The 25,508-nt window shown below is 41.2% G+C and overlaps 1 protein-coding gene and 1 pseudogene across 1 annotated transcript; one reads left to right on the top strand and one right to left on the bottom strand.

Annotated features, from left to right (window-relative positions):
* Window positions 1–310: 310 nt before the first annotated feature.
* Cs (citrate synthase) lies at window positions 311–25,502 on the top strand. The gene is made up of 11 exons (XM_020163278.2): window positions 311–529; window positions 11,819–11,866; window positions 12,741–12,848; window positions 13,662–13,727; window positions 14,088–14,219; window positions 14,471–14,659; window positions 21,619–21,818; window positions 22,438–22,567; window positions 22,686–22,787; window positions 23,352–23,561; window positions 24,009–25,502. The coding sequence occupies exons 1-11, from the start codon at window positions 488–490 to the stop codon at window positions 24,177–24,179; spliced, it is 1,398 nt and encodes a 465-aa protein (XP_020018867.1). The 5' UTR covers window positions 311–487; the 3' UTR covers window positions 24,180–25,502.
* On the bottom strand, window positions 16,009–16,130 carry LOC141410591 (small nucleolar RNA SNORA42/SNORA80 family; annotated as a pseudogene).
* Window positions 25,503–25,508: the final 6 nt, after the last annotated feature.

Raw genomic sequence — 25,508 nt, 5'->3', positions numbered from 1 at the left:
TCTTTAGTATTCTCCGGAGAGCTAACCCCAAATATGTTAAGGGTAAAGGGAAAGGCCAAAGAAGGAAGTTAACTGAGTTCTCAGGCACATCCTTAGCCACCTACAATCCTCTGCACCTTCCCCCACAACCCCCGTTCCCAGCTACCGTTAATTATCCTAATCCGTATGGTCCAATCCTTCACGCCACAACAGCTGTTAGCGGCTCAGGTCCCGCCCCTTGTCCATACCAGACCAATGGCCGAGCCAGGAGTGAGTCTTCCCCTCCCCACCCCGAGAGGGGCGGGACCGGGTCCTGTTAAGGGGCGGGGCCTCGCTGAGGACCCCGGGCCGGGCGCCGCCGGCAGTTAGTCTACCCTTTCCCTCCGCCGCCTCCTTTCAACCTTGTCCGCCGCTTGGCGCGGTCTCTGGTGCGGCGGCCGCGGCTCGGGTGCCTGCCGCAGCTCTCTCCCCTCTTTCCCTCCCCACCAGATCCCGGAGTTCTCCCGCCATGGCTTTACTCACTGCAGCCGCCCGGCTCTTGGGATCCAAGGTGAGCAAGTAGGGAGGGCGCGTCGTCCCGGGGTGGTGCCGAGACTACCGCTGGCCCTGGGCGCCTGGGTCTCCTTCCCACACCCATGCGCACCCCTGCGCGCCTTAAAGGCGCCCTGAGTTTGGCTGGCTGCCAGACCTGCTTGGAGCTTTTGGGGCCATGTGCTACCCCGCCCGTCTAGCTGCTGGGGTGAGTGAGGTGAACGCTGTCGGCGCCGGCCTTGCAGTCTTGGGCAGGTGGGAGCCCAACCCTACTGTGCTCCCACATGTTTAAGGTGGAAGGGGAGGGGGAGAGGAAACACCTGGTCCTGGAGGAAGAAGGATCCCAAATGAAAGCCTCCAGTAGAGAACAGAGGTGTGGCGTGCCACTCGAGTTGCGGAAAGGGTTCTTAGGAGGTTGGGCGGGGGTGAACAGATGTGCTCAGTCTGTTACTGGGCAAGAGCTGGAGCGGCGGCTAATTTTTGCTCTGCTTTGTAGGGAAGGCCTTGCCAGTTCTTCAACTGCCTGTTTCCATTTCTCCAGCACAATTACTGGAGCCTTCAGTGACTACACCGTTGTAGTTTTTCTTAAAGGAGTGGGATGCCCAGCTCCTCTTTGTCCTTGGGACTCTTGCACTTAATTCTATATAGGAGGAGCTTGGATGGGGTGGGGCATTTCCGTAAAACCTCCTGTTTGATTATCACATATGATTGGAGAAAGAACCAGAAAGGTTACTCGACTACAGGCCAATAAGTGAAGGTAGTAATGCCAAGGTCACATGGCCTATCCTACTACTTGCTTTCCCACATTTTACTATCCATCTTAAGTCTTGTCTACCCAGAACTTTCCTTCTCCAGAGAATACTCTGGAGCCCTTTACTTGACATTTCTTGCCTTTTGGATCCGAAAATACTGCTCCAGGTAATGATCCCTCCAATTTTAAATTGCCAGTACATTTGGCTTTGGATAACTTGACCCTTTAAACAGAGGCTGCTGTGCTGAGGTACTCCTATCCTTTAGTCCAAGCAGGGACAGTCCCACAAGTGACCTTGACTTCTGCAAAAAACTTAACATTTTCTTTTCTACAGACAGTTGAAAGTTGAGAGTACCTGAAGGATAGGAAAGGCTTAGAATGGTTTTGACTTGCTGTGTGTTGTCATGCATGGTTGGCAGAAATAAAGTGATACCTGCAGGATTTGTCTTCAGGTTCTTTCAAGCACCCAGCAACAAAGTAGAGACTGATTATTTGGGAGATACTTGACTTACTTGGCTGGTGCTACTCCTGCCAGGGAACAGCGTAAGGAACCCTCTAGGGAAATGAAGCAAGTTCTAGGTAGTGTGTTGGCAAAATAGGAGACACTTTCATTAGTTCATTCCAGAGCTGCTAACTCAGACCAGGTAGACTAACTCTACAATGAATTTGAAAAGGCCTTTGGATTTATCTTCTCTCATAAGCCCCTAGGTACTCTCAGAGCACTGGGATGACAGGGCTACAGTTGTGGTATCATTATTTATTTTTATGTTAGAACTTAGGAACCTATAAATTAGAAGCCATTAGAAGGCTTTTGACCCTAACAAAGTCCAACAAACAGGAGTGGCATTTCCTGAGAAGTAGTATGACCAGGATACTGAGAAGCCTTTCAGCAAGTCAGCCTTGCTCTTGCCTGCCTGGGTTTTCTAGATTAGCCTGCCACTTAATTGGTAGTTGTCGTTGGTAATAGATTTTTACTTTTGATACTAAGATAGGCTTCATAAAGGAAGCAAAGTAGTCTTTTGAGCTGGAATAGCTGATTTCCTACCTCTTTGATTCTCAAGGTCATATGTAATCTCACTTTTCTTTTTGAGAAGGCAGGGTCTTGCTGTGTTTAACCTTACTAGGAAACAAAAATGCTAGTCATTTTTCAGTTGTTCCATCCTACTCACTGTCATGTATTTAAATGAACTGAATTGGAGAGGTCAGACTACAGAGTCTTAATTATTTTATCTCTTGTTTATTGAAATTAATTAGTACAAAGCAATGGCTTTAATATTAGCTGTGGATGCCTCAACTTTGTGACTTAAAAAATGGCTCACTAGCATGCCTATAGTGAGGCTGAGTCAGGAGGATCATGAGTTTGAGGCCAGCCTAGGCTGCTATATGTAGCGAGATCCTATTTGAAAAAAAGGTCTCGATTGGGAATGTAGCTCAGTGTTACAAGTGCCTAGCTTGCTAGAGGCTGTGGGTTTGATCCCCAACATTGCAAAAAGTCTTTTCATAGATTATCTGGGTTTGGATTTGGGCTGGGAGATGGAATAGGCCACCAGGTCACCAGCTCTTGAAGTCAGTGTGCTTAAACAACCCTAGCTAAAGGAGGTTTTTGTTGGGGTTTGTTTTCTGCTGTGTGTATGTGTGTGTGTGTGTGTGTGAGAAAGAGAGAGAGAGAGAGAGAGATAAGTTTTTTCGAGATAGGGTCTTAAGAACTATTTGCTGGCTTAGTACTTCAGTCCTCCTGATCTCTGCCTCCTGAGGAGCTAGGATTACAGACATGAGCCACTGGTGCCCAGCAGTTTTTAAGTTTTTTTTGTTGTTGTTGTTTTGTTTTGTTTTGTTTTTTCAATACTGGGGTTTGAACTCCAGCTTGAGCCACACCGCCAGGCCTCTGCTTTTTGAAGCACAGTCTTACTGCGTAGCCCAGGCTTGCCTTGAACTCATGATCCTCCTGCCTCTGCCTTCTCAGTGCTGGGGTTATAGGCATGCACAATCAAGACCATACTAAAGGGTGTTATTTTTGTACCACTGGAAATTGCTCCTAGGATGTTGGAACTTTGAGAATATCAATCCAAAAGCGTTGCTGGATTATTTCTAGACTTTTTCAAGACACTTAAATGAATACCCCTAGTTCCTTTACAGCAGATTTATACCACTGCATATATCCTACAAGTCCTAGTCTGAAATTGGTTTCCACAAAACTGAGTCAGTTATGTCCTGGGAAATAGTTAGGTTTAGTGCCTAAAACTTTTAAAGGCAAGTCTCAAATATCATGCATTCACATTGACTTACAGTAGTGGTGACTACTTGACACTTACTAGATGAACCAAAGGTGGGTTGGGGAGCTTATAGAGTGCTAATAGGATAAGTGCATTTGTTCTTGCTAGTGGCCTTTAATTACTAGGAGGTGAATGAATGCATAGGCATAGAAAGGCAGAGTGAGAACAGATTGGTGGGCAGTGAAGTAGATAGAGAAGGGAGCACTGACATGCCTGGTTCTTAGAATTCAACTGTGCAGAACATAGGAATCCAGACTTGGTAGATTTCACTAAAGCCACATAGTAACTCTTTCTGTCTATGTCAGTGTTTTATGTGCTAAGAGTTGAGTAGGAGCCAGGCATGGTAGTTCGTGTTTATAATCCCAACTGTTCAGGAGGCACGTGGCAGGAGGATCTTGAGTTTGAGGCTAGCCCAGGCAAAGTTAAGGAGACCCTATCTCAAAAACAAAATAATTACAAAAAAAGGAAAAATAGAATCAGGACCTAGCTCAAGTGGTTGCCTAGCAAATGGCAAGGCTCCGAGTTTAATTCCCAGTGGGGAGGGGGAAGAAAAATCTGAGTAGGATGTAAAACTTAAAAAAGTAGTAAGGCAGCTTTAGTAACAGATTTTTTAAACTTTTTTTTTTTTTTTTTTTTTTGGTGGGACAGGGGTTTGAACTCAGGGCTTTATGCTTGCAAAGCAGGGAGGGTTTTTTGTTTTTGTGGTGCTAGGGTTTGAACTCAGGGCCTACACCTTGAGCCACTTCGCCAGCCCATTTTTGTGATAGTTTTTTTTTTGAGATAGGGTCCCACGAACTGTTTACCCAGGGTGGCTTCAAACATCCTCCTGATCTCTGCCTCCTGAGTAGCTAGGATTACAGGCATGAGCCACCAGTGTCTGGCTGTTTTTGTTTTTGTTTTTGTTTTGTTTTGTTTTGAGATACTGGAGGTTGAACTCGGGCTTTGCACTTGCTAGGCAGGCATACTACCCCTGGAGCCAAGCCTTCAGCCCAGCAATCGATCTTTCTTAGCATCTAACTGTCTCAGTCCTTTCCTCAACTGCCCAAGTTCCTTAAGTCCTTGTATTCTTTTAATAAGATGCCATTTTAGGGATCTGTAAACTCAAAATGGGCATCATTATCTCCAATGCTTGTTCACAATGCAGGTTCCTTGATCCAAATTACGATTCAGCAGAGGTGGGATGGGATCTGGAAACTTGTGGGTTTTTTTTGTGATTGATGATGTGTGTTGTTCCTAGGACCACAGTAAAGCCGATAAAGCCACATACAGAATTTTTTTTTTTTTTTTTTTTAAGATTAGAAAAGCCAGGGACATGCAGGAGAGCAGAGGAGCTCCACACATACATACTTTTTGTTTGCACTTTTGTTTTGGTGGTACTGGGAGTTGAACTCATGGCTTTGTGCTTTGGTAGAAAGGTGCTTTACCACTTGAGCCGTGCCCCCAGCCTTTTTTTCTTCAGGTATTTTTTTCCAGTAAGGGTCTATTATTTATGCCTGCACTAACCTAGACTGCAATCCTCCCGATCTCTGCCTCCCAGGAGTTAGTGTTTACAAGCATGAACCACCACACTTGGCTGCACTTGTCTTTATTAGATGTATTATAGGAAACTTGACATTTGGGTACTTTTTTGGACTAGTGATTATTTTGAAAATTGACTGCTGGGAATGTATAGCTCAGTGGTAGGATGTGTGCTTAGCCTACTCAAGGTCCTGGGTTTGATCCTCAGCACCACAAAAACAGAGTAGGGCTGTTAAAAGTAGTAGAATGCTAAAATAGCTTAAAGCTATTTTTGAGGGGATTTCTTCTTACAAGCTTTTTTTTTAAATGCCTTAAGGAAAAGATTCTTGCAAATCTCTGTAGCAAGGTTTTAGGAACTAAAATTTGTAAAATCTAGCAGAAATGATGAAATGTTTTTTTATTCCTGGGAAAATACAAGGGTGGCAGATCCTGAACACTTTATTCTTTAGTGTACATAGTGTACATGTAATAATTTGGTGTTTAATAGATATTAAAGAAAAATAAGGGTTTCTACTGAAATGAAAATTTAGAACTTGTTAGTTTTTCATTTTTGGGTCTTGATTCTTGTCTGAGGCTTGAGTGATATCATCTTTGGTCTTTATCTCTGAATGATCATTGAACCTTTAGGTGAGAGACTATTTGGAAATGACAGGTACAATTATTAAGAAAACTTATGAGTATGAAGAAGGAGGGGTCAAAGTATGAAATCTGAAGACTACTCAGTATATTAGGTATCCTGACCAAACATTGCAGCCCAACTGCCAGTATCATTATTGTGAAACAGACATTAAATGGCTTTAAAGTTATCTGACCTGGTTCTGAGCAGAGAGGAGCCTTTGTCCTAAGTAAGTTTGTTTTCTTTTTTTGTTTGCTTGTTTTTTGGCGGTACTGGGGGTTGAACTCAGGGCCTTGATGCTCTGCTTTACCCCTGAGGGCCACTCTACCAACCCGAGTTTGTGTTTTTCTTTTTTTGGTGGTGCTAGGGTTTGAACGCAGGACCTCACACTTGCTAGGCAGGCACTCTGACACTTGAGCCACACCTCAATTGTGTGTGTTTTTTTTCTTTTTTGACTGTACTGTTTTGTTTTTTGGGGGGAGGTGGTTAGTACTTGGGTTTGAACTCAGAGCCTCACGAATGCTAGGCAGGTGCTCCACCACTTGAGCCACTCCACCAGCTATACTGGGTTTTGAACTTGGCTTTTCGCTTGCTGGGCAGGTGCTCTGCCACTTCACTTGAACTATACCTCCAGCCCTCCCTCTTTTTTTTAATTTTTTTTCCTTAATGCAGGTCATTCATTCTGTATTGGAAGCTGTTACAGCACAAGATTTTTCCTGCCAGTTATTAGTGCATTGTGTTTGCTAAGCTTGTCCGGTTCTGATCTTCTGTTGAAGAGGACAAGGGTCCAGTTAAAATAAGGACTATCTCTCAAGGTTTTAATGTTGGAGTTCCTGGATATGTAGGATCAAACAAAATTTGTCTTTTCCCCTGTCTTCATGTGACCAGTGTTAATGACAGGTTCAGAGCACTAAGAGGGAAATAACCACATTATTGAGTATCAGGTAGTTATCCAAGTAAAATTCCAGAATTTAGAGGAGGGAGAAGTTAATTCATACTTAATAAGTGATTTGCCTGATTCCATATTTCAGGAATATTCTTCAGTACTATAGGCAAGTCTTGGCTAAATTTCCTGCATATAACTAGTCTTTTTTTTTCCTCTCTTGGCTCTTTAAGATATAGGTTCTTTTATATTTTTCCATGCTAGCACATTTGCGAGCCATAACCCACTTGTAGTTGTAACAGCAACTCACTGGGCAGGGTGGCCTATGCCTATAATCCCTGCACAGGAGTATCTAGGCCAGCTTGAGTTACATAGTGAGACCCTGTCTCGAACAAAACAAAACAATTATCGCTTATACTCTCTCTTCAGCAAAATTAGAGATAAGGGCAAAATAGTTTCTTCCGGGTAGCGAGGGGATGGGGGGGAGAGGGAGGGGGTAGGGGAAGGGGGAGAGAAATGACCCAAACATTGTATGCACATATGAATTAAAATAATAATAATAGAAAGCTTACTAAGCTATTCTTTTGAGGGATGATAGCATGTGAAGTTTGAAGACTCTTAATGACTGTGATACTACTACTCTAGAGAATCCTGGCTGTCAGACATTGTGAACCAGTCCCTTATCTTTGGTAGCACCTTTCTTCAGTAACCACCATGAAGGAGCTGACCTATTAAGTGAGATCACTGCCTGATTGACCTGACAGCTGCTGTTTCATTAAGGTGACTGTACACACGCAATCAGAAGCCAAAATCCTAGCTGCCACACCTCCAGGGTTAGGGAGGAGCTGGAGGTGGAAGTTTAAGGATGACTCAGAGGTTTGTAATCTGTCTGTCCCATCAGTGAATGTAACCTGAATGCACTGTACAAAGCCATTCTGCAGCTTTCTTTGGCAGCCAGTGGGTAGATGAAAGGAGTTGTTAGCCCTGGATGTGACAGCCCTCAAGCCCCTCCTGCATAGAGTTGTTTCCTCTGCTAATGAAATTTAAGGTTTAGTTAAATTTGTTTCCACTTCCTGAGACTCACCCTCATGGTCAAGAAGCCCTTAAAAAGAAAACTGGGGCTTTAGTTTCTGTTCCACTGCCAAAGAGAACTAGTTATTAACCCCCTTCTCAGACTTAACTGCCTTTTTCCTGTGATCCAACACTAGGCAAGAGTTCTGACACTTGATGATTGTAAGAGGCCAACACATTTCTAAAAAAGAAATACTGGACTTGGCTATGCCCAAGGCACTAGTCTAAGATGCTTTCAAGCAAATTATTTCCTTTGGCTTATTTGACTACTCTGAAATTGGCTTTATTATTGTGGTTTTTTTGGACACAGGGTCTCACTGTGTAGCCCAGGTTGACTTTGAACTTCATCCTGTCTCAGCCTCCCTTAAATTGCTGGGATTACAGACATCCACCACTATGTCTGGCTTAGTAGAATGACTTTTGAGGGCCTTCACATTTGCCATTAGTGAAGCCTTAGAATCAAGACTTTCAAGTGGCCCTTTTTTGTGTGTACATGTGGTTTTTTGGTTTTTTTTTTTTTTTAAACAAAACAGTCCTAGATTAAACATTATCTTAAGTGTGGAAATAGGGAAAAAATTGTTGCTTTGGATGTCTCGATTATTTAATAATGGAGCTATGACTAGAATCCAGATGTTCTTCAACTCCATATGTTCGGCATCATTAAAGTTCTAACTTGAATTTTTTCTACTCTACAACTTTGAGTAGTATATTAATTAGGGTTCTTCTAAGAGACAGAACCAGTAGGGTATATATGTATGTGCAAACACACACACATTGATATATAGAGATAATATGAGGGGACTTACTAAGGAAATTGGCTCACATGATTATGGAAGTTGAGAAGTCCCACTGTAGGCCAAGCTATAGACCCTGAGGTGCTAGTAGCATGGCTCAGTCCAAGTCTGAAGTCCTTAGGACCAGGGAGGCTGATATGATAAAATAACTCAGTCTAAATCTAAAAGCCTGAGGAGTGCTGGTTTAAGTAACTCCTGGTGTCCAAAGGCCAAAGAGACCAATTTATCTGTTCTTTTTTGTTGCTGTTGTTCAGGGCAAACCCTCTCATCCTTACCTCCCATTGGATAGTGCATGCCCACATTGAGGGTGGATCTTTCCACTTAGTCCTCTCAGATTCACATGCTAACGTTTTCTGGAGACACCCTCACTCTAGGTATTCCTTCATTCACTCAAATTGACACCTAAAATTAACTATCACACATGGTCTTACTGCCTTTAAAATCCTTACAATTTCTTAGTTGTTTCTAAACTTCAGAATTGGCCAAAAAAAAACCACACAGCCATACCTTTTCTTTATCTTTTTTTTTTTTTGGCAGTACTGGGGTTTGAACTCAGGGCCTTATGCTTGCTCCACCACTCTGCCAGCCTTGTTTGTTTTTGTGTTGGATATTTTTCTAGATAGGGTCTGGCAAACTTACTTGCCCAGGGCTCACTTCAAACCTTGATCCTCTTCATCTCTGCCTGCCAGGTAGCTAGGATTATGGCCATGAGTCACTGGCACCCAGCTTATTTTATATACTTATTATATAAAACATACATAGCAGTTGCTATGTGCCAGCACGGGTTTAAATGCTTTGTAAATACTGACCTTAGTCCTTAATAATAATCCTTTGAGGTTGGTACTATTACTGTTCCCTGTCTGCAGAAAGGGAAAGGAAACTAAGGCAACTGACTATGGCCATAGCCAGTAAGTAACAAAGTGTATTAGAAACATAATACTAGCTTTATTCTTTAGCTGCAAAGGCAAACTCTTTACAAATCAGCATTGATTTGCAAGTTGAAGATCTGGCTAAGAAGTATTGCTGAGGTGAGTGACAGTTCTCTTTGGGTTATTCTGAAGCTCATTAAATGCAAAGAAGTCTACAAAGAAAAACAGGATTTTGGTGATGGTGGAAGTGGAGTAATAATGTACTTCCAAGTTCCTCTTCCTTAACCATTTCTTGTTTGTTTTGTTTCTTTGTTTGTTTGTTTTTGGCAGGATTGGGGTTTGAACTGAGGGCTTTGTACTTGTAAAGCAGGTGCTCTACTGGTTGAGACATACTTCCAGTTTATTTTGCTGTGGTTATTTTGGAGATGGGGGTTCTCTAGGACTATTTGCCTGGGCTGACCTTGAACCGAGGTCCTTCAGATCTCAGCCTCCTGAGTAGCTAGGAGTACAGATCATGAGCCACTATTAGATTTAAAAAGTTGAGATGTTGTATTTGCTCTCTGAATTTAGCTTTGGATCAAGTGTGTATGTGGTCTTTTTGTGTTTTGTGGGGTTGTTTGGAGGAGAAGACAATACAAACATTTGAACTTAGGGCGTTGTGCTTGCCGGGCATGTGCATTTTTTGGTACTGGGGCTTGAGTCACTCCACCAGCCCAGTTTTTTGTGATAGGGTTTTTCAAGATAGGCCCCTGAGAACCATTTGCCCAAGCTAGCTTCAAACTGTGATCTGCCTTATCTCTGCCCCCTGAGTAACTAGGATTATAGGTGTGAGCCATCGGCACCTGGCCCTATTTTTGGTTTTTTTGATACAAGTCTGCTCTCAGACTCAAGGTCCTTCTGCTTCATCTTCCCAAGTACTGGGATTACAGGCATATACCACTATTGCCAGCTATGTGTATATAATCTTTTAGTTTGCAAAATACTTTCATATTCATTCTAATTTATTACAAGAAGATCTTGTGAAGCATGTGGGGGGTGTTAGTGCTATTTTATACATGAGGAAACAGGCTTGCTTTGACTTTTTCATTTTATCTCCAACATATCTAATACAGAAAATTCTCTTTGTGGCCTTAGTCCTAGTTAGTAACATAATTGGTCATGTTTCAAAGTTGGCATTGAACTTTGATTGTAATTCAGCAGTCTTATAGAAAATAGGAAATAGGTTTTCTTTAGATAGGGGAGAACTGTCTTAAACATAGAAAAACATAAGCTAATATTATTTATCTTTATAGTGAGGGGTAGCTTTTTTTTCCTGTTCTTGGAGATAGTTTTCTTTGAGTTTAAAAGACTTTTTGAATAATTAACTTTCTTTGAATTTAAGACCAGTTTTTTTTTTTTTTGGCAGTAGCTGGGTTTTTACACAGGGCTTCCCACTTACTAGGCAGGTACTCTGCCACTTGACCCACGCCACCAGCCCTGTTTTTGTGTTAGGTATTTTCAATATAGGATCTCATGAACTATTTCCCTTGCTGACTTTGAACTGTGCTGATCTCTGCCTCCTGAGTAGCCTGGATTTACAAGCATGAGCCACTGATTCCTAGCAAGACCAATCTTTTTGAATAATTGTCTTCAAGTATGTATTCATTTTTTGGGACAGGGTTTTGCTGTCCATACTGGCTTAGGACTCAACCTCCTACTTTAGCTTCACAAGTATTGGATCTCAGGTGTATACCACTGTGTCTGAATTGAAATATCTCTTCAGAAAATTCCTGTAGTACAGATGTGTAGTTGGTAAACTCTTAGTTTTTGTTTATATGAAAATGTCTTTATTTCACCTTCCTTGTTATTACCACCATCACCACAGAGAGTCTCTGTGTGTGTCTTTCCCCTGCTTTTAGGTTAATAATTACTTTCTCTTGGCTTTCTTTTAGAAAATTCAGACAGTGTGGATCTCACTATGTAGACTAGTCTGGCTGAAATTTATCCTCCTGAGTGCTGGAATTACAAGTACACCACACCTGGCAAAACATTTTCCAATTTTCTAGTTTCCATTACTGCTCTGAAATGGTTTTCATTAGTTGCTTCTTTGTAGGTATTCTGTCTCCTGTGTGCTTTTCCCAAGAGGGTTAGAAGTACTATTACGAAAGGTTGCCCTCTGCTTATGGGCTCTCCTATACTGGGAGGTTGAGCTCTGCCAGAATAGTAGGTGTTGAAGACCTCTTATTAGAAACAGTAGGCAATTGGTTAGTTTCCTCATTTGTTTTCCTTTAACTACCTTGCTCAGAACCCAGATTATATGAGAGTCATTGGGGAATGCAAGTGATGGTGTGGATATAAGAAGCAGAGTTCAACCTGTTGCTGCCTCCAGACAAGTAACTTTTTCTAAATTGTTTATGGCATGTGGCAGCTTTTTTTATGTCAAACTGTCCTAAGAGGCTAAGATGAAAAGAAAGTGGTTGAATCACTGTAATTCCTTCTTGTTAATGCAAAGGAGGGAGGAGTATTACATAAGGATTTTTTTTTTTTTTCCCAGAATGCATCCTGTCTTGTTCTTGCTGCTCGGCATGCTAGTGCTTCTACGGTAAGATTTAGAAAAGAACAGAATTATTGGGGCAGTCTGACCCTCGAGAGAGGATTTGGCAACCACCTAGGCTCTTACCCTGAGTCTCTTGGAAGTAACCATTATTATTGTAACTACTATTACCACTTTTTTTTTTTTTTTGAGACAGGATCTTGGTATATACCCCAGGTTATCCTCAAACTCCAACAGAACCTCCTGCCTCAGCCTGCCAAGTGATATGATTACAGGTGTACACCACCATGCCTGACTTCATTTTAACCTTTTTTTTTTGCTAGTACTGGGGTTTGAACTCAGAGCCTTGTATTTGCTAGGCAGGCACTCTACCACTTGAGCTACTCCACCAGCTTTTTTTTTTTTTTTTTTTTTTTTTTTGGTGTGACTGAGTTAAACTCAGGGCTTCATGTTTGCCAGGCAGGTGCTTTACCACTTTAGCCACACATCCATCTTTTTTTTTTTTTTTTTTTTTGGTCAGTTTGAACTCAGGGCCTCACACTTGCTAGGCAGGCGCTCTACCACTTAAGACACTCCACCAACCCCATTTTTAAGTGTATAGTTCAGTGTCTATAAGTATCTTTACATTGTGCAGCCATCACCACCATCCATATCCAGACTTTTTCATCATCTCCCCATACTGAAACTGCCCATTAAACAATAACCCTCTATTCCTTCCTCCCCTACCTAATTATTTTACCTTCATCTATACATAGTTGACCAGACTACCCCTGGCATATAGACATCTGTATATAGTTGACCAGACTTCATCTGGCAGATAGAGAAAGCCAAATGTTAAAAGGCAGTTTTCACATGCCTCCTTTTCAGGTGGAAGTCTCATAAATTTTTGACCATCACTTAGACCTTCTACTTCTCTTTCTAGAATTTGAAAGATGTACTGGCCAACCTGATACCTAAAGAGCAAGCCAGAATTAAGTCCTTCAGGCAGCAACATGGCAAGACGGTGGTGGGCCAAATTACTGTGGACATGGTAAGGGTTGTGGGGTCTTGGCTGGAAAAAGTAGTCCTGTAATGTGTTTTAACAAAAGTATCATTGTTTCCTAACTGTTCAGAAGCATTCTCTTACAAAGAAATGTTGAGGTTTATGTTTTTCATTAGTGGTTAGATTTGTTCTTTTATCCAGATTTAATATTTGTGCCTAATATTCACCTTTGGAAGAATGTAGTTTTTAGTCCTGTTCCCAAACCTTCATCCTTTGGAGCCACTATTGTTTGTCTTTTCAGTTGATGTTCTGTCAGACATATGGTTAAACCCATAGCCCTAGTAGGGCTTTAGGATGACTTCCCCAGCCTTAAGAGTTTGAGCAACTCAGTTAATAGTTTTTAGCCATTAATCTCTTTTCCCTTTTATAATAGATCTCATTTTGTTTGCTTTAGTTGGGAGTGGGGGAGAAGTTAAGAGTGGACAGGAGGGCTGGTGGAATGACTTAAGTGGTAGAGCCCCTGCCTAGCAAGCGTGAGGCCCTGAATTCAAACCCCCAGTACCATCAAAAAAAAAAACCAAAAAAAAGAGTGGACAGGAAAAAAAAGTACAAATAAGAAAATGGAGCAGAGGCAAGCACATTAAAAGAACAATGGTAGTTTCTTAATTTAAAAATGTCATTTCTAGCATTAGCAGCCCTTGCTAATTTGCCAAGTTCAATTTTTTAGTAATTTAACTCAGAACTCTATTCTTGAGTGAACTTTTGCAAGTCAGAGAAAATAGACTTCATCTCCCAGGTTCCATGAAGCTCTAACAAGCTATAATCTGAATCATTCTATTGGTCACATCCTTTTTTCTTCAGATGTATGGTGGCATGAGAGGCATGAAGGGACTGATATATGAAACATCAGTTCTCGATCCTGATGAGGTAAGACACCATTATGTCAATCACTAATAGTCGAGTTTATCCATTATTGAGATCAGTTCACAAACCAAACCATGGATCAGACCAGTGAGGTTAAAAGAATAGCACAAAGCACCTATTTTCATATTTTGGAAGGTAGAGAATATGTATGTATAGAATAACTGGAGAACAAGTTTACCTTTCTGATATATCAGTGCACAAAAGAAAGGTGCAAAAACAGAAATAAATATGTGAAGATGTAAACTTTGAAAGTTCTATTCTAACTTGTTAAAATGTCTGATATCTGATATGAGTAGGACCAGTCAGTTATGTGATTTATAGGCTAATCAATTTGAGTTGTAATTCTCACTGTTCTCCCTCAAGGGCATCCGTTTCCGAGGTCATAGTATCCCAGAATGCCAGAAACTGCTGCCCAAGGCAAAGGGTGGGGAAGAACCCCTGCCTGAAGGCTTATTTTGGCTGCTGGTAACTGGACAGATCCCAACAGAGCAACAGGTATAGCACAATGAATTAGTCTTTCCCATTCCCCTTCTTTGCTTTTCTCTAACCTTAGACACTTAATCTTGGTCTGGCTATGGGTAATAGTTTATAGAGATGTACAATGAGGGGAAGAAATCAGAATTTTGCTATAGAAGTGGATTGTGTTGTACACTCTTAGATGTTTTTTACTCGGACATCACTGTTCCTTTATTTTTTCTCCTTCCTTTTCCTTCCTAGTATCCTGAACAGTGTCTTCTTTTCCACAGGTATCTTGGCTCTCACAAGAATGGGCAAAGAGGGCTGCTCTGCCTTCTCATGTGGTCACCATGCTGGACAACTTTCCTACCAATCTACATCCAATGTCTCAATTCAGTGCAGCCATTACAGCCCTCAACAGTGAAAGTAACTTTGCCCGGGCATATGCAGAGGGTATCAACCGAACCAAGTACTGGGAGGTATGAAATTTGGGTTGGGGGGTGATTTGTGATGGGGATTCACAGGACATGAGTATGAAGGGACAAAAGGGAATGTAGCTTTTTTTTTTTTTTTGCAATACTGTGGTTGGGTTTGAACTTAGGACTTTATGCTTGCTAGGCAGGTGTATTCTATCACTTGAGCCACTCCATCAGACTTTTTTGTGTGTGTTTGGTATTTTCAAGATAGGGGCTCACAGACTATTTGCCTGGACTGCTTCAAACTGTGATCCTCCTGATCTCTGCCTCCTGACTAGTTACGATTACAGGTGTGAGCCACCAGTGTCCAGATGAATGATGACTCTCTAGGAGGATTACTTCTGAATTATACCAGATACTAACATAACACATTTCTAGAAGCTAGGACTGTAGCTTAAAGGTAGAGCCATGTGCAAAGCCTGGGTTAAAACTCCCAACACCAAAAAAAAAAAAAATTCACTATAACACTTTTTGTCTGTAGTTGAGATTACAAAGATAAATAGAAAATGTTTTTTTTGTCAGAGTTATTGGTTTGGTTATGCCTGTAAAAAATAAACTATAATTACATAATCTTGTTGCAGTAGAAGTATGTACACAGGACTGTTACAACATTGAAAAGGAGGATACTTAACTGAAGGATTCCTGAAAAAGATACCACAGAACGCACAGAACACTCTCACCCTCGCTACAGAGGGCCATTTCCTTACCCCCTTCTTCAAATAAGGAAACCTTTTTTTTTTTTTTTTTTTTTTTTTTTGTAGTATGGGAGGTAATGGAGTTTATTAAAAGTTATGGAAAAAGTTGTAAACAGCCATGATGGACCAGTTATGAAGCAGAAATAGAGAAAGAAATAAAATATTGAGAAATCTTACAAATTCGGTGTTTGACAGCTAAAGCAAGTATAAAGGAGAACCAATGCCACTCAGGTCTCATCTGTCTTTGGGCTAGAAAGGTGTTTAGTGTCCTGGGAATAGAATACCAAAACAATGAAATGTGACTGTAGTAGTTTGAACTCTGTGGTTAGGGTATGGGAAAGCTGTTGTGTTTTGTTCCCATGCATACTACCTTACATAAATAACTTCAGTCATCTTCCAGTTCCGTATATAGACACCCTGGGTAAAGCATAAATGTGGTGAAGTTTTTTGTTTTGTTTAATTTTTTTTTTTAATTGTTGTACTGGGAGTATATTGTGACATTAATTTACAAAGGTTCTTATAATATATCATAGTTGAATTCACTCCCTCCATATCGTGAGTTTTATAGGAGGTCATACTATTTTTTTTAGTTTCTTACTTGGAGACAGGTGGTCTATGGACTGCAAGATTCCTTTTTTTTTTTTAATTTTTTTTGTCCACTGTGCAGCTCTCTTCAGTGTCAGCAGCCTACAGATAGAGGCCAGGCAATGGTTTGGAACTAGTTTGCTCTGGCATGGGACACTATTTTGCCCAGGGGGCAAAATAGCTCCCCTTCCCGCCCCTCCCACCCCCAGTACTGAGGCTTGAACTCAGGGCCTCACCTTGAGCCACTCCACTCCACCAGACCTATTTTTTGTGTGTGTGTGAAGGGTTTTTTGAAATAGGGTCTCAAGAACTATTTGCCTGGGCTGGCTTTGAAGCATGATCCTCCTGAGTAGCTAGGATTACAGGTGTGAGCCACCAACACCCAGCCAAAATTGCTTTTGTAAAAAACAAACTTTTTACATTTTTATTAGCATTTATTAGTTGTACAAAGGGGTTTTATTATGATAATTCCATATGTGCCTACAATGTACTTTTATTAAATTCACTCCTTCTATTCCTCTTTCTCATCCCTTCTCCCCTACCAAAATTCTTTATTTTTCTGGCAGTACAGGGCCTCATACTTACTAGGCAGGCACTCTACCACTTGAGCTACTCCAACAGCCATTTTTTGTGTTGGACAGACTATTTGTCTGGGCTGGCTTCTAAATGTGATCCTTCTGATCTCTGCCTCCTGAGTAACTAGAATCACAGGTGTGAGCCACTGGTGCCCAGCTGTAAAATTCCTTTTTACAAAGTAGGTATACTAAGTGATTTTTGAGACAGGGTTTCACTATGTAATCCAGGCTGTCCTTGAGATCAATCCTTCTGTCTCAGACTTCCAAATGCTGGGATTATTGGCATGGACCACCACATCCAGCTTCCAGCTATTACCAACTCTGAGAGTTTTGTTTAGCTTGGTAGTACATGCCTTTAGTCCCACTTATTTGGGAAGCTGAGGCAGGAAGATCTCTTGTGCCCATGAGTTTGAAACTAGCCTGGGTAACATACCAAGAACCTGTCTCAAAAAATTTTTTTGTTGTTTTGTGTGCTGTTGGGAAAGAGGGATGGTTTGAAATTGAAATTGATAGGGCTGGTAGAATGGGTCAAGAAGTAGAGCACTTGCATAGCAAGCATGAAGCCCTGAGTATTCAAGCCCCAGTACTGACAAAAAAAAAAAAAAAAAAAGTTTAGCCCTCTTCTTTTTTTTTTTTTAAACAGTACTGGGACTTGAACTCAGAGCCTAAACCTTGAGCCACTCCACCAGCCCTTTTTTGGGGTAGGTTTTCTTGAGATAGGGTCTTGCAAACTGTTTGTGTGGGCTGACTTCAAACTGTGATTCTTCTGATCTCTCCCTTCTCTGCCTTCTGAGTAGCTAGGATTACAGGTGTGAGCCACTCACACCCAGCTCTTCTCTCTCTTCCACCAAATGAAAACTGCCCTTTTGGGCTGGCAGAGTAGCTCAAGTGGTAGAGCACCTGCCTAGCAAGTATGAGGCCCTGAATTCAAACCCAGTACTGAAAAAAGAAAGATAAAAGAAAAAAACGGTTAAGGGACTGGAGAAGTAGCTCAAGCAGTTGAGTGCCTGCTTTGAAAGCAGAATGTCCTGAGTTCAAACCCCAGTTCCACTTTAAACAAAAAAAAAATAGAAAAGAAGAAATCAATATTTGGTTGACATTAAGGAGGTTGCTATAGGAATGATGAAAAATATAAACTTTCACAATCACTTAAAGCATTTATAAAGTCACACATGAGCAAATACAGTAGGTCTAATATTAATCTTTTAGAAGTTGACCACTCAGAAGTACCTGTTACTACCCACAGTGATACTTGACTTGACTGCCATAAAGGAGGGAAAAACAGCTTCTTTAGCTCGGGCACCAGTGGCTCATGCCTGTAATCCTAGCTACTTAGGAGGTTGATATGAGAAGAATCATGATTCCAGGCATTCTGGGTAAATAGTTCCTGAGACCCAGCTCCAAAATAACTAGAGCAAAAATGGACTAGGAGTGTGTAGCTCAAGCAGTAGAGTACCTACTTTGTAAGCACAAAGCCCTTCAGTGTCCCCTTCCACCCCCCAAACTCTCTCCAAAAAAAAAATCAGCTTCTTCACACTTTGTAATAGATGCCTATAATATATTTCTGAGGCATTCAAACATGCTGCATGTTTAACACAGTGCTTACTGTGTCAAACATGCTGCATGTTTAACACAGTGCTTACTGTATCATTGCAATGAATCATGTACTCTCTCTGCTTGCTGTTGCCTCCACTTCAGTGTATAGCCATTGCTTGACTTCTGCTATCATCTCTTTGTGAATGTCTTGAGATAAATACATATTTCAGAAATTTTCTAGTCTTTTGGAAAGTGTTTGTGAGCAATGCTTATGTATTTTGTCCACTTTAGGATATGTGTCTAGTAAATTCACTACACAAAAATTAGTACCAGTGACAGTTTTAATTTAGTAATTCTTTTTTTTTCTTTTGCTGTACTGGTGTTTGAACTCAGTGCCTCACGCTTGCTAGGCAGGCACTCTACCACTTGAGCCACTTCACCAGCCCTTTTTTGTATTGGGTATTTTTAAGATAGGGTCTCACAAACTATTTGCCCAGGCTGGCTTCAAACCTCAATCCTGATCTCTGCCTCCTGAGTATCTAGAATTACAGGCATGACCCACTAGTGCCCAGCTGAGACTGGGGTTTGAACTCAGGGCTTTGGACTTGCAAAGCAGTTGCTGTACTATTGAGCCACATCTCCAGTCCATTTTTCTCTGGTTATTTTGGAGATTCAGTCTCACATACTATTTGCCCAGGCTGGCCTGTAACCTCGATCCTCCCGATCTCAGTCTCCCAAGTAGCTAGGATTACAGGCATGAGCCACCATTGCCAACTCCTAACAGCTATTGAAAAGATAAATATAAATGGTTTGTGTTCATTATGTGATTTAATCCTTAGAATAATTCTGAGGTGTTATTTATTCCCATTATTTTATGGAACAGGAAAACTAAAGAATAGAGAAGTTAAGTAGTCTGCCCAAGGTCATGCAGCTAGTAAGTGGTAGAGACCAAATACAAACTTGAATTTGCTCAATTCTAGGTTCTCTTCACCATTGATTCTGGCTCTCTTCTTCTGATGAATGATAGCTAAGTGGAAGAATCTTGGCCAGAACTTTACTAGCTATAGACATAATGGCTCATGATTATGGTCTGTTTTGTTACCTTATTCAATATAGTTACAGTGGTAGCATATTTTAATGTCTTTTTTTCAGGGTTTATAAATGAAGAATGAGTTAGTGGGCTGAAAATTTAGCTTAATGGAAGAGCACTTGCATAGCATGCTCAAGGCTCTGGGTTTGATACCTAGCACCACAAGCAACAAAACAAAAAAGAATGAGTTAGTACAAGTACCTAAGTCTTAGCTTCTTAAAGAAATAAGGAGGCGTTCTATGTCTAATTTGGTTTTTTGTTTGTTTTGCAGTACTGGGGTTTGAACTTGGGCCCTTCTTAAGCCACTTCACCAGCTCTATTTTTGTGAAGTTTTTCGAGACAGGGTCTTGAGAACCATTTGCTTGGGCTGGCTTTGAACTGCAATTCTCCTGATCTCTGCCTCCTGAGTAGCTAGGATTACAGGCGTGAGCCACCGGCACCCAGCTTGTTTTGTTTAAAAACTCTTCTAGAGCCAGGGATGTAGCTCAGTAGTAGAGCACTTGCCAAGCATGCTCAAAATTCCTGATTCAGTCCTCAGCACCAAAAAAGAAACTGCTCTTTCTCTAAAGGGATTTAAAATTCCTTTGAGAGAATAAAATTGAGACACAAAAACTGAAACAAACTGTTAATACCACAAAAAGAGAGGCAACCCAATATTGCCTCTCTAATTATGTCTCCTAATAAATGACCACAACACTATTTGTGAAATAGTCTTGTTTAAAAATTGTACTTTAGGGGGCAGAAATGACCTAACAATGTACGCACATATGAATATATGAATAAAGAAAATATAAAAATAAAAATTGTACTTGATGAGCTAAGGGTGTACCTTTATGGTAGAATGGTTGACTAGCATGCGTGAGGTCCTGAGTTCATCTCCAGCACTAGGAAAAAAAAAATTGTACGTGAATCTGCTCAGCCTTTCATATATAACTGAATTTATAGGAAATACAGTGTTCAGAGGAACATGTTAAATGACATCACAGGTATATCTAACCAGCAATATCTAAACCATGGCAAAGCCTACAGAACAAATGATCCAGTTTTCCACAAATAAATTACAAAGTAAAGGCCAGGCTCATGCATATAATCCTAACTACTCAGAAGGCAGAGATCAGGAGGATTGAGGTTAGAAGCCTACCTGGGCATGTAGTTTTCATAGATTCTTTCTCAAAAATACCCAATATAAAACAGGGCTGGCAGAGTGGCTCAAGTGATAGAGTACCTTCCTAGCCCCAGTGCTGCCAAAAAATAAGTAAATAATAAATAAATTACAAAAAAAAGAAAAGGGGAGCAAGAAGAGGGGTCTAAAAATAAGATGTATTGGACAGTTGCAGTGTATGGACTGTTTCAGTCCTGGTTCCAAAAATATGTGAATTGGGGGAGCTTTATAATCAGGGAAATTTGAATGTTGACAAGATTCTTCATGGCATTGAAGATTTGTTAAAAGAATTTTTTTTTTCCTATGGGATGATAGTTTTCTGATTTTGATTATGAAAAAGTTAATCCTTTAGAGATACATGCTTAAATATTAACATGTTGCAATATGTGATACCTGAGGTTTTCTCAAAATAATTTAGGCAGTGAGACAGGTGAAGTGTGTACATCTATAATTTAGCTATTTGAGAGAAAAGATTTCAAAAACTTCTAAGAAGGTAGCTGGGGAAGTAGCTCAATAGTAGAGCACTTGCCTAGCACGTACAAGGAAGGCCCTAGGTTTAATTTCTACCACCCCTGCCCCCCCAAAAAAAATGCTATATAAGACAACAGATATATTTCTGAGCTTTATTTAGTCATTCCATAATATTTATGTATGTATATATATAATCAAAAAGTCTAAAACAGTACCTGTTACATAGTAAGTGCTTAAAAAGTAGAAGCTTCTGTTATTAAGTAACAATGGAATAACAGTTTAACTACCCTTGGGGTAGGTAGGTTTTTTTCTTTAGAAGAAGAAAATAAAATTTTTAGCCAGGCACCAGGGGCTCCCTAGCTACTTGGGAGGCTTAGAAGGGGAGAATCAAGGTTCCAGGCAAAGTGCCTGCTTTGTAAGCACAAAGCCCTGAGTTCAAACCTCAGTCCCACAAAACAACAACAACAAAAAACCAACAAGATTAAAACCTAGTATCTTAGCAATTTATTGCAAAGTCATCGTATAAGTGAAAGAACATGTCAGGGTTCAAACCTGAGTTGGACATTTAAATGAATATGAATACTGTTCCCTCATCCCTTAGTAGAATGGCAAGAATTTTTTAGTGTACATGAGGTAGTATAAATCAATTAGTGTAGTGCGTATATCATGATAGTTTATTCAGTAGATGTTACTGTTAATTCCATTCTTTGAAACATACTCAACCTATAACCACCAGCATATAAACATGAATCCAAATAGCCCAATCTTTGGAAGACAAACAATATCCCTGCCTAATTCTTCTTTGCTGGTAATTCCCATATTTCCCCATCTTCCTTTTCTCTTATCAGTTGATTTATGAAGACTGTATGGATCTGATTGCAAAGCTACCCTGTATTGCAGCAAAGATCTACCGGAATCTTTACCGAGAGGGCGGCAGTATTGGGGCCATTGATTCTAAGCTGGACTGGTCCCACAATTTCACCAACATGTTAGGCTATACTGATGCCCAGTTCACTGAGCTCATGCGTTTGTACCTCACCATCCACAGGTGAGCTAGATCCAGCAACCATGGCCACCAAGTGTCTGGATTGGTGGGAAATTTTTCAAGTATTATCATCATCTGGGAAGAGATGATCTACAACAAGGAGATAGAAAAATGTCATAAGGGATGATTCAAGGCAAGAAGTGTGCCTAGTAAGGAAGAAGGTCAGGAGTCCTAATGAATTTACTATAACCATGCTAAGAGTTGAATGATGCCATAGCTGAGAAAAGGAACTATTTGCTCATGTGTCCAGGAGCTCCCTCTTCTGGCATTGTTATTAAAGCTGAACAGTTGGCTGGGGGTATAGCTCAGTGTTAAGAGTATTTGCTTAGCATGTGCAAGGCCCTGGGTCTAATCCCCAAAACTAGAAGAAAAATTACCTGGGTGGTGGGGAGGGGAGCTGAGAATGGGAGTCAGGAAGCTGGGAACACAGGCATCATCAACCAGTAACTTCTTCAGCTCTGTGGATTAATGAGATTAGGATGTCTTTTTACTGCTTAGGCATCAAGCTGACTGGCTATAGGCTAGTGTGACCCCTTAAATAGGCTAGGATATGACAAATAAAAGCAAGGTCTGTGTTTCTATAATCTGCCTTTTCTCCCTGTCTTTCCTTTCTTCCCCACAGCGACCATGAGGGTGGCAATGTAAGTGCCCATACTAGCCACTTGGTGGGCAGTGCCCTTTCAGACCCTTATCTGTCCTTTGCAGCAGCAATGAATGGGCTGGCAGGGCCTCTACATGGATTGGCAAATCAGGTAAAATTATTCTTTTCCTGCTCCATGTTTTTCTTACCCAGATGCTTTGTTCCTGGTCTTAGCATTCTCTTCCTGGCATATGTATTGACATCCCTTTTTATCCCAAACCTTATCATAGGAGGTGCTTGTCTGGCTAACACAACTACAGAAGGAAGTTGGCAAAGATGTGTCAGATGAGAAGTTACGAGACTACATCTGGAACACACTTAACTCAGGACGGGTAAGCAGAGATGCTTAGCAAGTTGGAAAGAAGCCAAGGTCCAAATCCTGCAGTTTGAAAGAATTAAGGAGAAAAAAAAACATGAGCTGGTGCCAGTGGCTACACCTGTAATCCTAGCTACTCAGAGGCAGAGATCAGGAGGATCATGGTTAGAAATTGTTAGCCCAGGCAAACAGTTTGCAGGACCTTATCTTGAAAAACCCATCACAAAAAAGGGCTGGTGGAGTGGCTCAAAGTATAGACCCTGAGTTCAAACCTCAGTACCAATAAATAAATAAGTAAATAAAATGAGTCAGGCATGGTGGCCCAGCCTAAAGTACTGTCATTCAGGAGGCTATGGCAGGAAGATTACAAATCCTTGGCTAGCTTGGGCTATTAGCAGGTTCCAAGCCAGCCTGGGCTACACAGTAGCAAGATGCTGTCTCAAAAAAAGATAGTGTTTCTTAATTTAGACATGGAGATTTCTTTTCCATTTTTTCCCCCCATTTGTCTACCCTTAGAATTTAGGGGAAAAAAATTCTTCCTGAAGAGTACCAGCTATCTTCTTTTCCTTATCCTTTATAGGTCGTTCCAGGTTATGGTCATGCAGTTCTAAGGAAGACTGATCCACGATATTCCTGTCAACAAGAGTTTGCTCTGAAACACCTGCCTAATGACCCCATGTTTAAGCTGGTTGCTCAACTGTACAAGATCGTGCCCAATATCCTCTTGGAGCAGGGCAAGGCCAAGAATCCTTGGCCCAATGTAGATGCTCACAGTGGCGTGCTGCTCCAGGTGAGTCCTCCCTTCCTTTGTTTCCCTCTTAATTTGTACCACATCCTACTTTTCTCTGCCATGCACAAAACCAACTCCCTAGTCAGAGAAAGGATGCTTAGACCTCCCTCACTGAGACCTTTGAAAAGTTGCCTATGGGAGAGGCGAGGGTTGGGGCTGCTTTCTTTTTGGAATCCCAGTTACTCTTTTTTTTTTTCCTGATGTCATTTCTATTTAAGGCTGACTGGGCTAAGTCCCTAGAGAAAAAAAGGGAAAATGGAGCCTCTAAAGTTCCCCTCACACTAAACTTGTATATGGCAGTGCATCTGGGTTTTTACTTTTTTTGGCAGTACTCTAGGGATTGAACCTAGGGCTTTATGCATGGTAACCAGTCACTCTACCACTGAGCTATATCCCCAGCTCTGCCTCTGGGCCTTTAACAAAGCCTTTTTCTCTTCTATTTTACAGTACTATGGCATGACAGAGATGAATTACTACACAGTCCTGTTTGGGGTGTCACGGGCACTGGGTGTGCTGGCCCAGCTCATCTGGAGCCGAGCTCTAGGCTTCCCTCTAGAAAGGCCCAAGTCCATGAGCACGGATGGTCTGATGAAGTTTGTGGACTCTAAGTCAGGGTAAAAGTGGAGGTTGGGGGAAAACTACAAGAAAATGAGGAAGCTTAAAAATAAAGTACACTTTTGCTTCAGGGGGCCTAAGACTTGAAGATTAAATTGTATCTGAGGCACTGAAAATGTTTGAAGTTAAAATATTAAAGATGAAAGTGACCCCTTCGTCCCTAACCAGTTCCCTTCCCTGCCTGGTGTGAGTTTCCCATGCAGCTGTAGGATGACCAAGACTAATGCATGTGGTATGGGTTAGATTTGGCCACTTACCATCTCTAGAGTGAAAATCTGGCTCTTCTTTCCTTAGGTCAAAGTAAGTTACAGAGAAGCTGCAGTCTCTCTGGGGCTTTTGCTCCTTCTCTGCCCAGCCCTCTAGGCAAAGAAGCCAGAACTCTGCCCCTTCCCTTTTCATAGGACATGTTGGGTTGTCAGCTGTGTCAAGCCCCAAGGCCCTCTCCTGTGCACACAAACACTTTCCAGGAAGACTGGATATGCTTTGATGCTTTGGCAATTTTTTTTTTTTTTTAATGCTACCAGGTGACCATAAAAGCATGGCATTTGTCGTGACTGGTACCCAGTGTTTGATTTCTTTTTAAAATTATCTCATTAAAATGAAGGTCTGGGAGTGTTCTGTCTCCTGCTACTTTAATACCTCCTTCCAGACTTTCTGTAAATGCTGTTCCTTAAGCTGAAAATGCTCTGGGTCTTCTCTTGGTTCCTACTAGAGACCTCTTTCAGCAGGTCTGTCTGATCTGTGGTTTTCCCCATTATTAAGCTTCATCAGTGCTTAATGTGAACTAAGCATTTTACTTCCACAGAACATAAGCCACTACCCTCTATCTTTTTTCTTCTCTGTTAATATATGGTGGCACATAGAACAGGGGCTCAGGAATGACCAAACCATTGTCTGGTGCAGAGGTTCTAGCATTTCTTTTTGAATAGAGAAATGATTCAAAATTGAAAGTATCAGGTCCTAGGGCTGAGGACTTTCAAAATAGCTTCTCCTCATTCCCTGCCATAAGAAAATGTTCCCTTATTTATCATAGTGTTTCTCTGCCCTCTCCTCAAGAGCTCATAAAAAGTGTTCTTTTTAGCAGCCCCATTTGCACAGGTTTTCAGTGACTCAGAATGTTCTGCTTTTTCTTTGAGAAAGGATTGAGATACACTCCTGCTGGGCCCCCTTCTTCCAAAACTCCTGCCTGTGTTTGTGTGGAACCCAAACCCCAGAACCACACTGTTGAGGTGGGCACACTGTAAATCCCTGGGTTACTGTTAAGTCATGATGCAGACTTCAGGTTGTTCTGTATAAAATAAAAAATAAATGTTTTTATTAACAATGTTTGAG

This window comes from Castor canadensis, chromosome 8, assembly GCF_047511655.1.
Source record: "Castor canadensis chromosome 8, mCasCan1.hap1v2, whole genome shotgun sequence".
In the NCBI taxonomy this organism is placed as follows: domain Eukaryota; kingdom Metazoa; phylum Chordata; class Mammalia; order Rodentia; family Castoridae; genus Castor; species Castor canadensis.
Note: the sequence above shows the minus strand (reverse complement) of the source record. Positions and strands in the feature narration are given on the sequence as shown.

Excerpts from the sequence above, each read along its gene's own strand:
- Cs (XM_020163278.2), top strand. The coding sequence starts at position 488 with ATGGCTTTACTCACTGCAGCCGCCCGGCTCTTGGGATCCAAG. Across the intron at positions 22,788-23,351 it reads ACACACTTAACTCAGGACGG|GTCGTTCCAGGTTATGGTCA; the intron begins GTAAGCAGAGAT and ends TATCCTTTATAG. Across the intron at positions 23,562-24,008 it reads ACAGTGGCGTGCTGCTCCAG|TACTATGGCATGACAGAGAT; the intron begins GTGAGTCCTCCC and ends TCTATTTTACAG.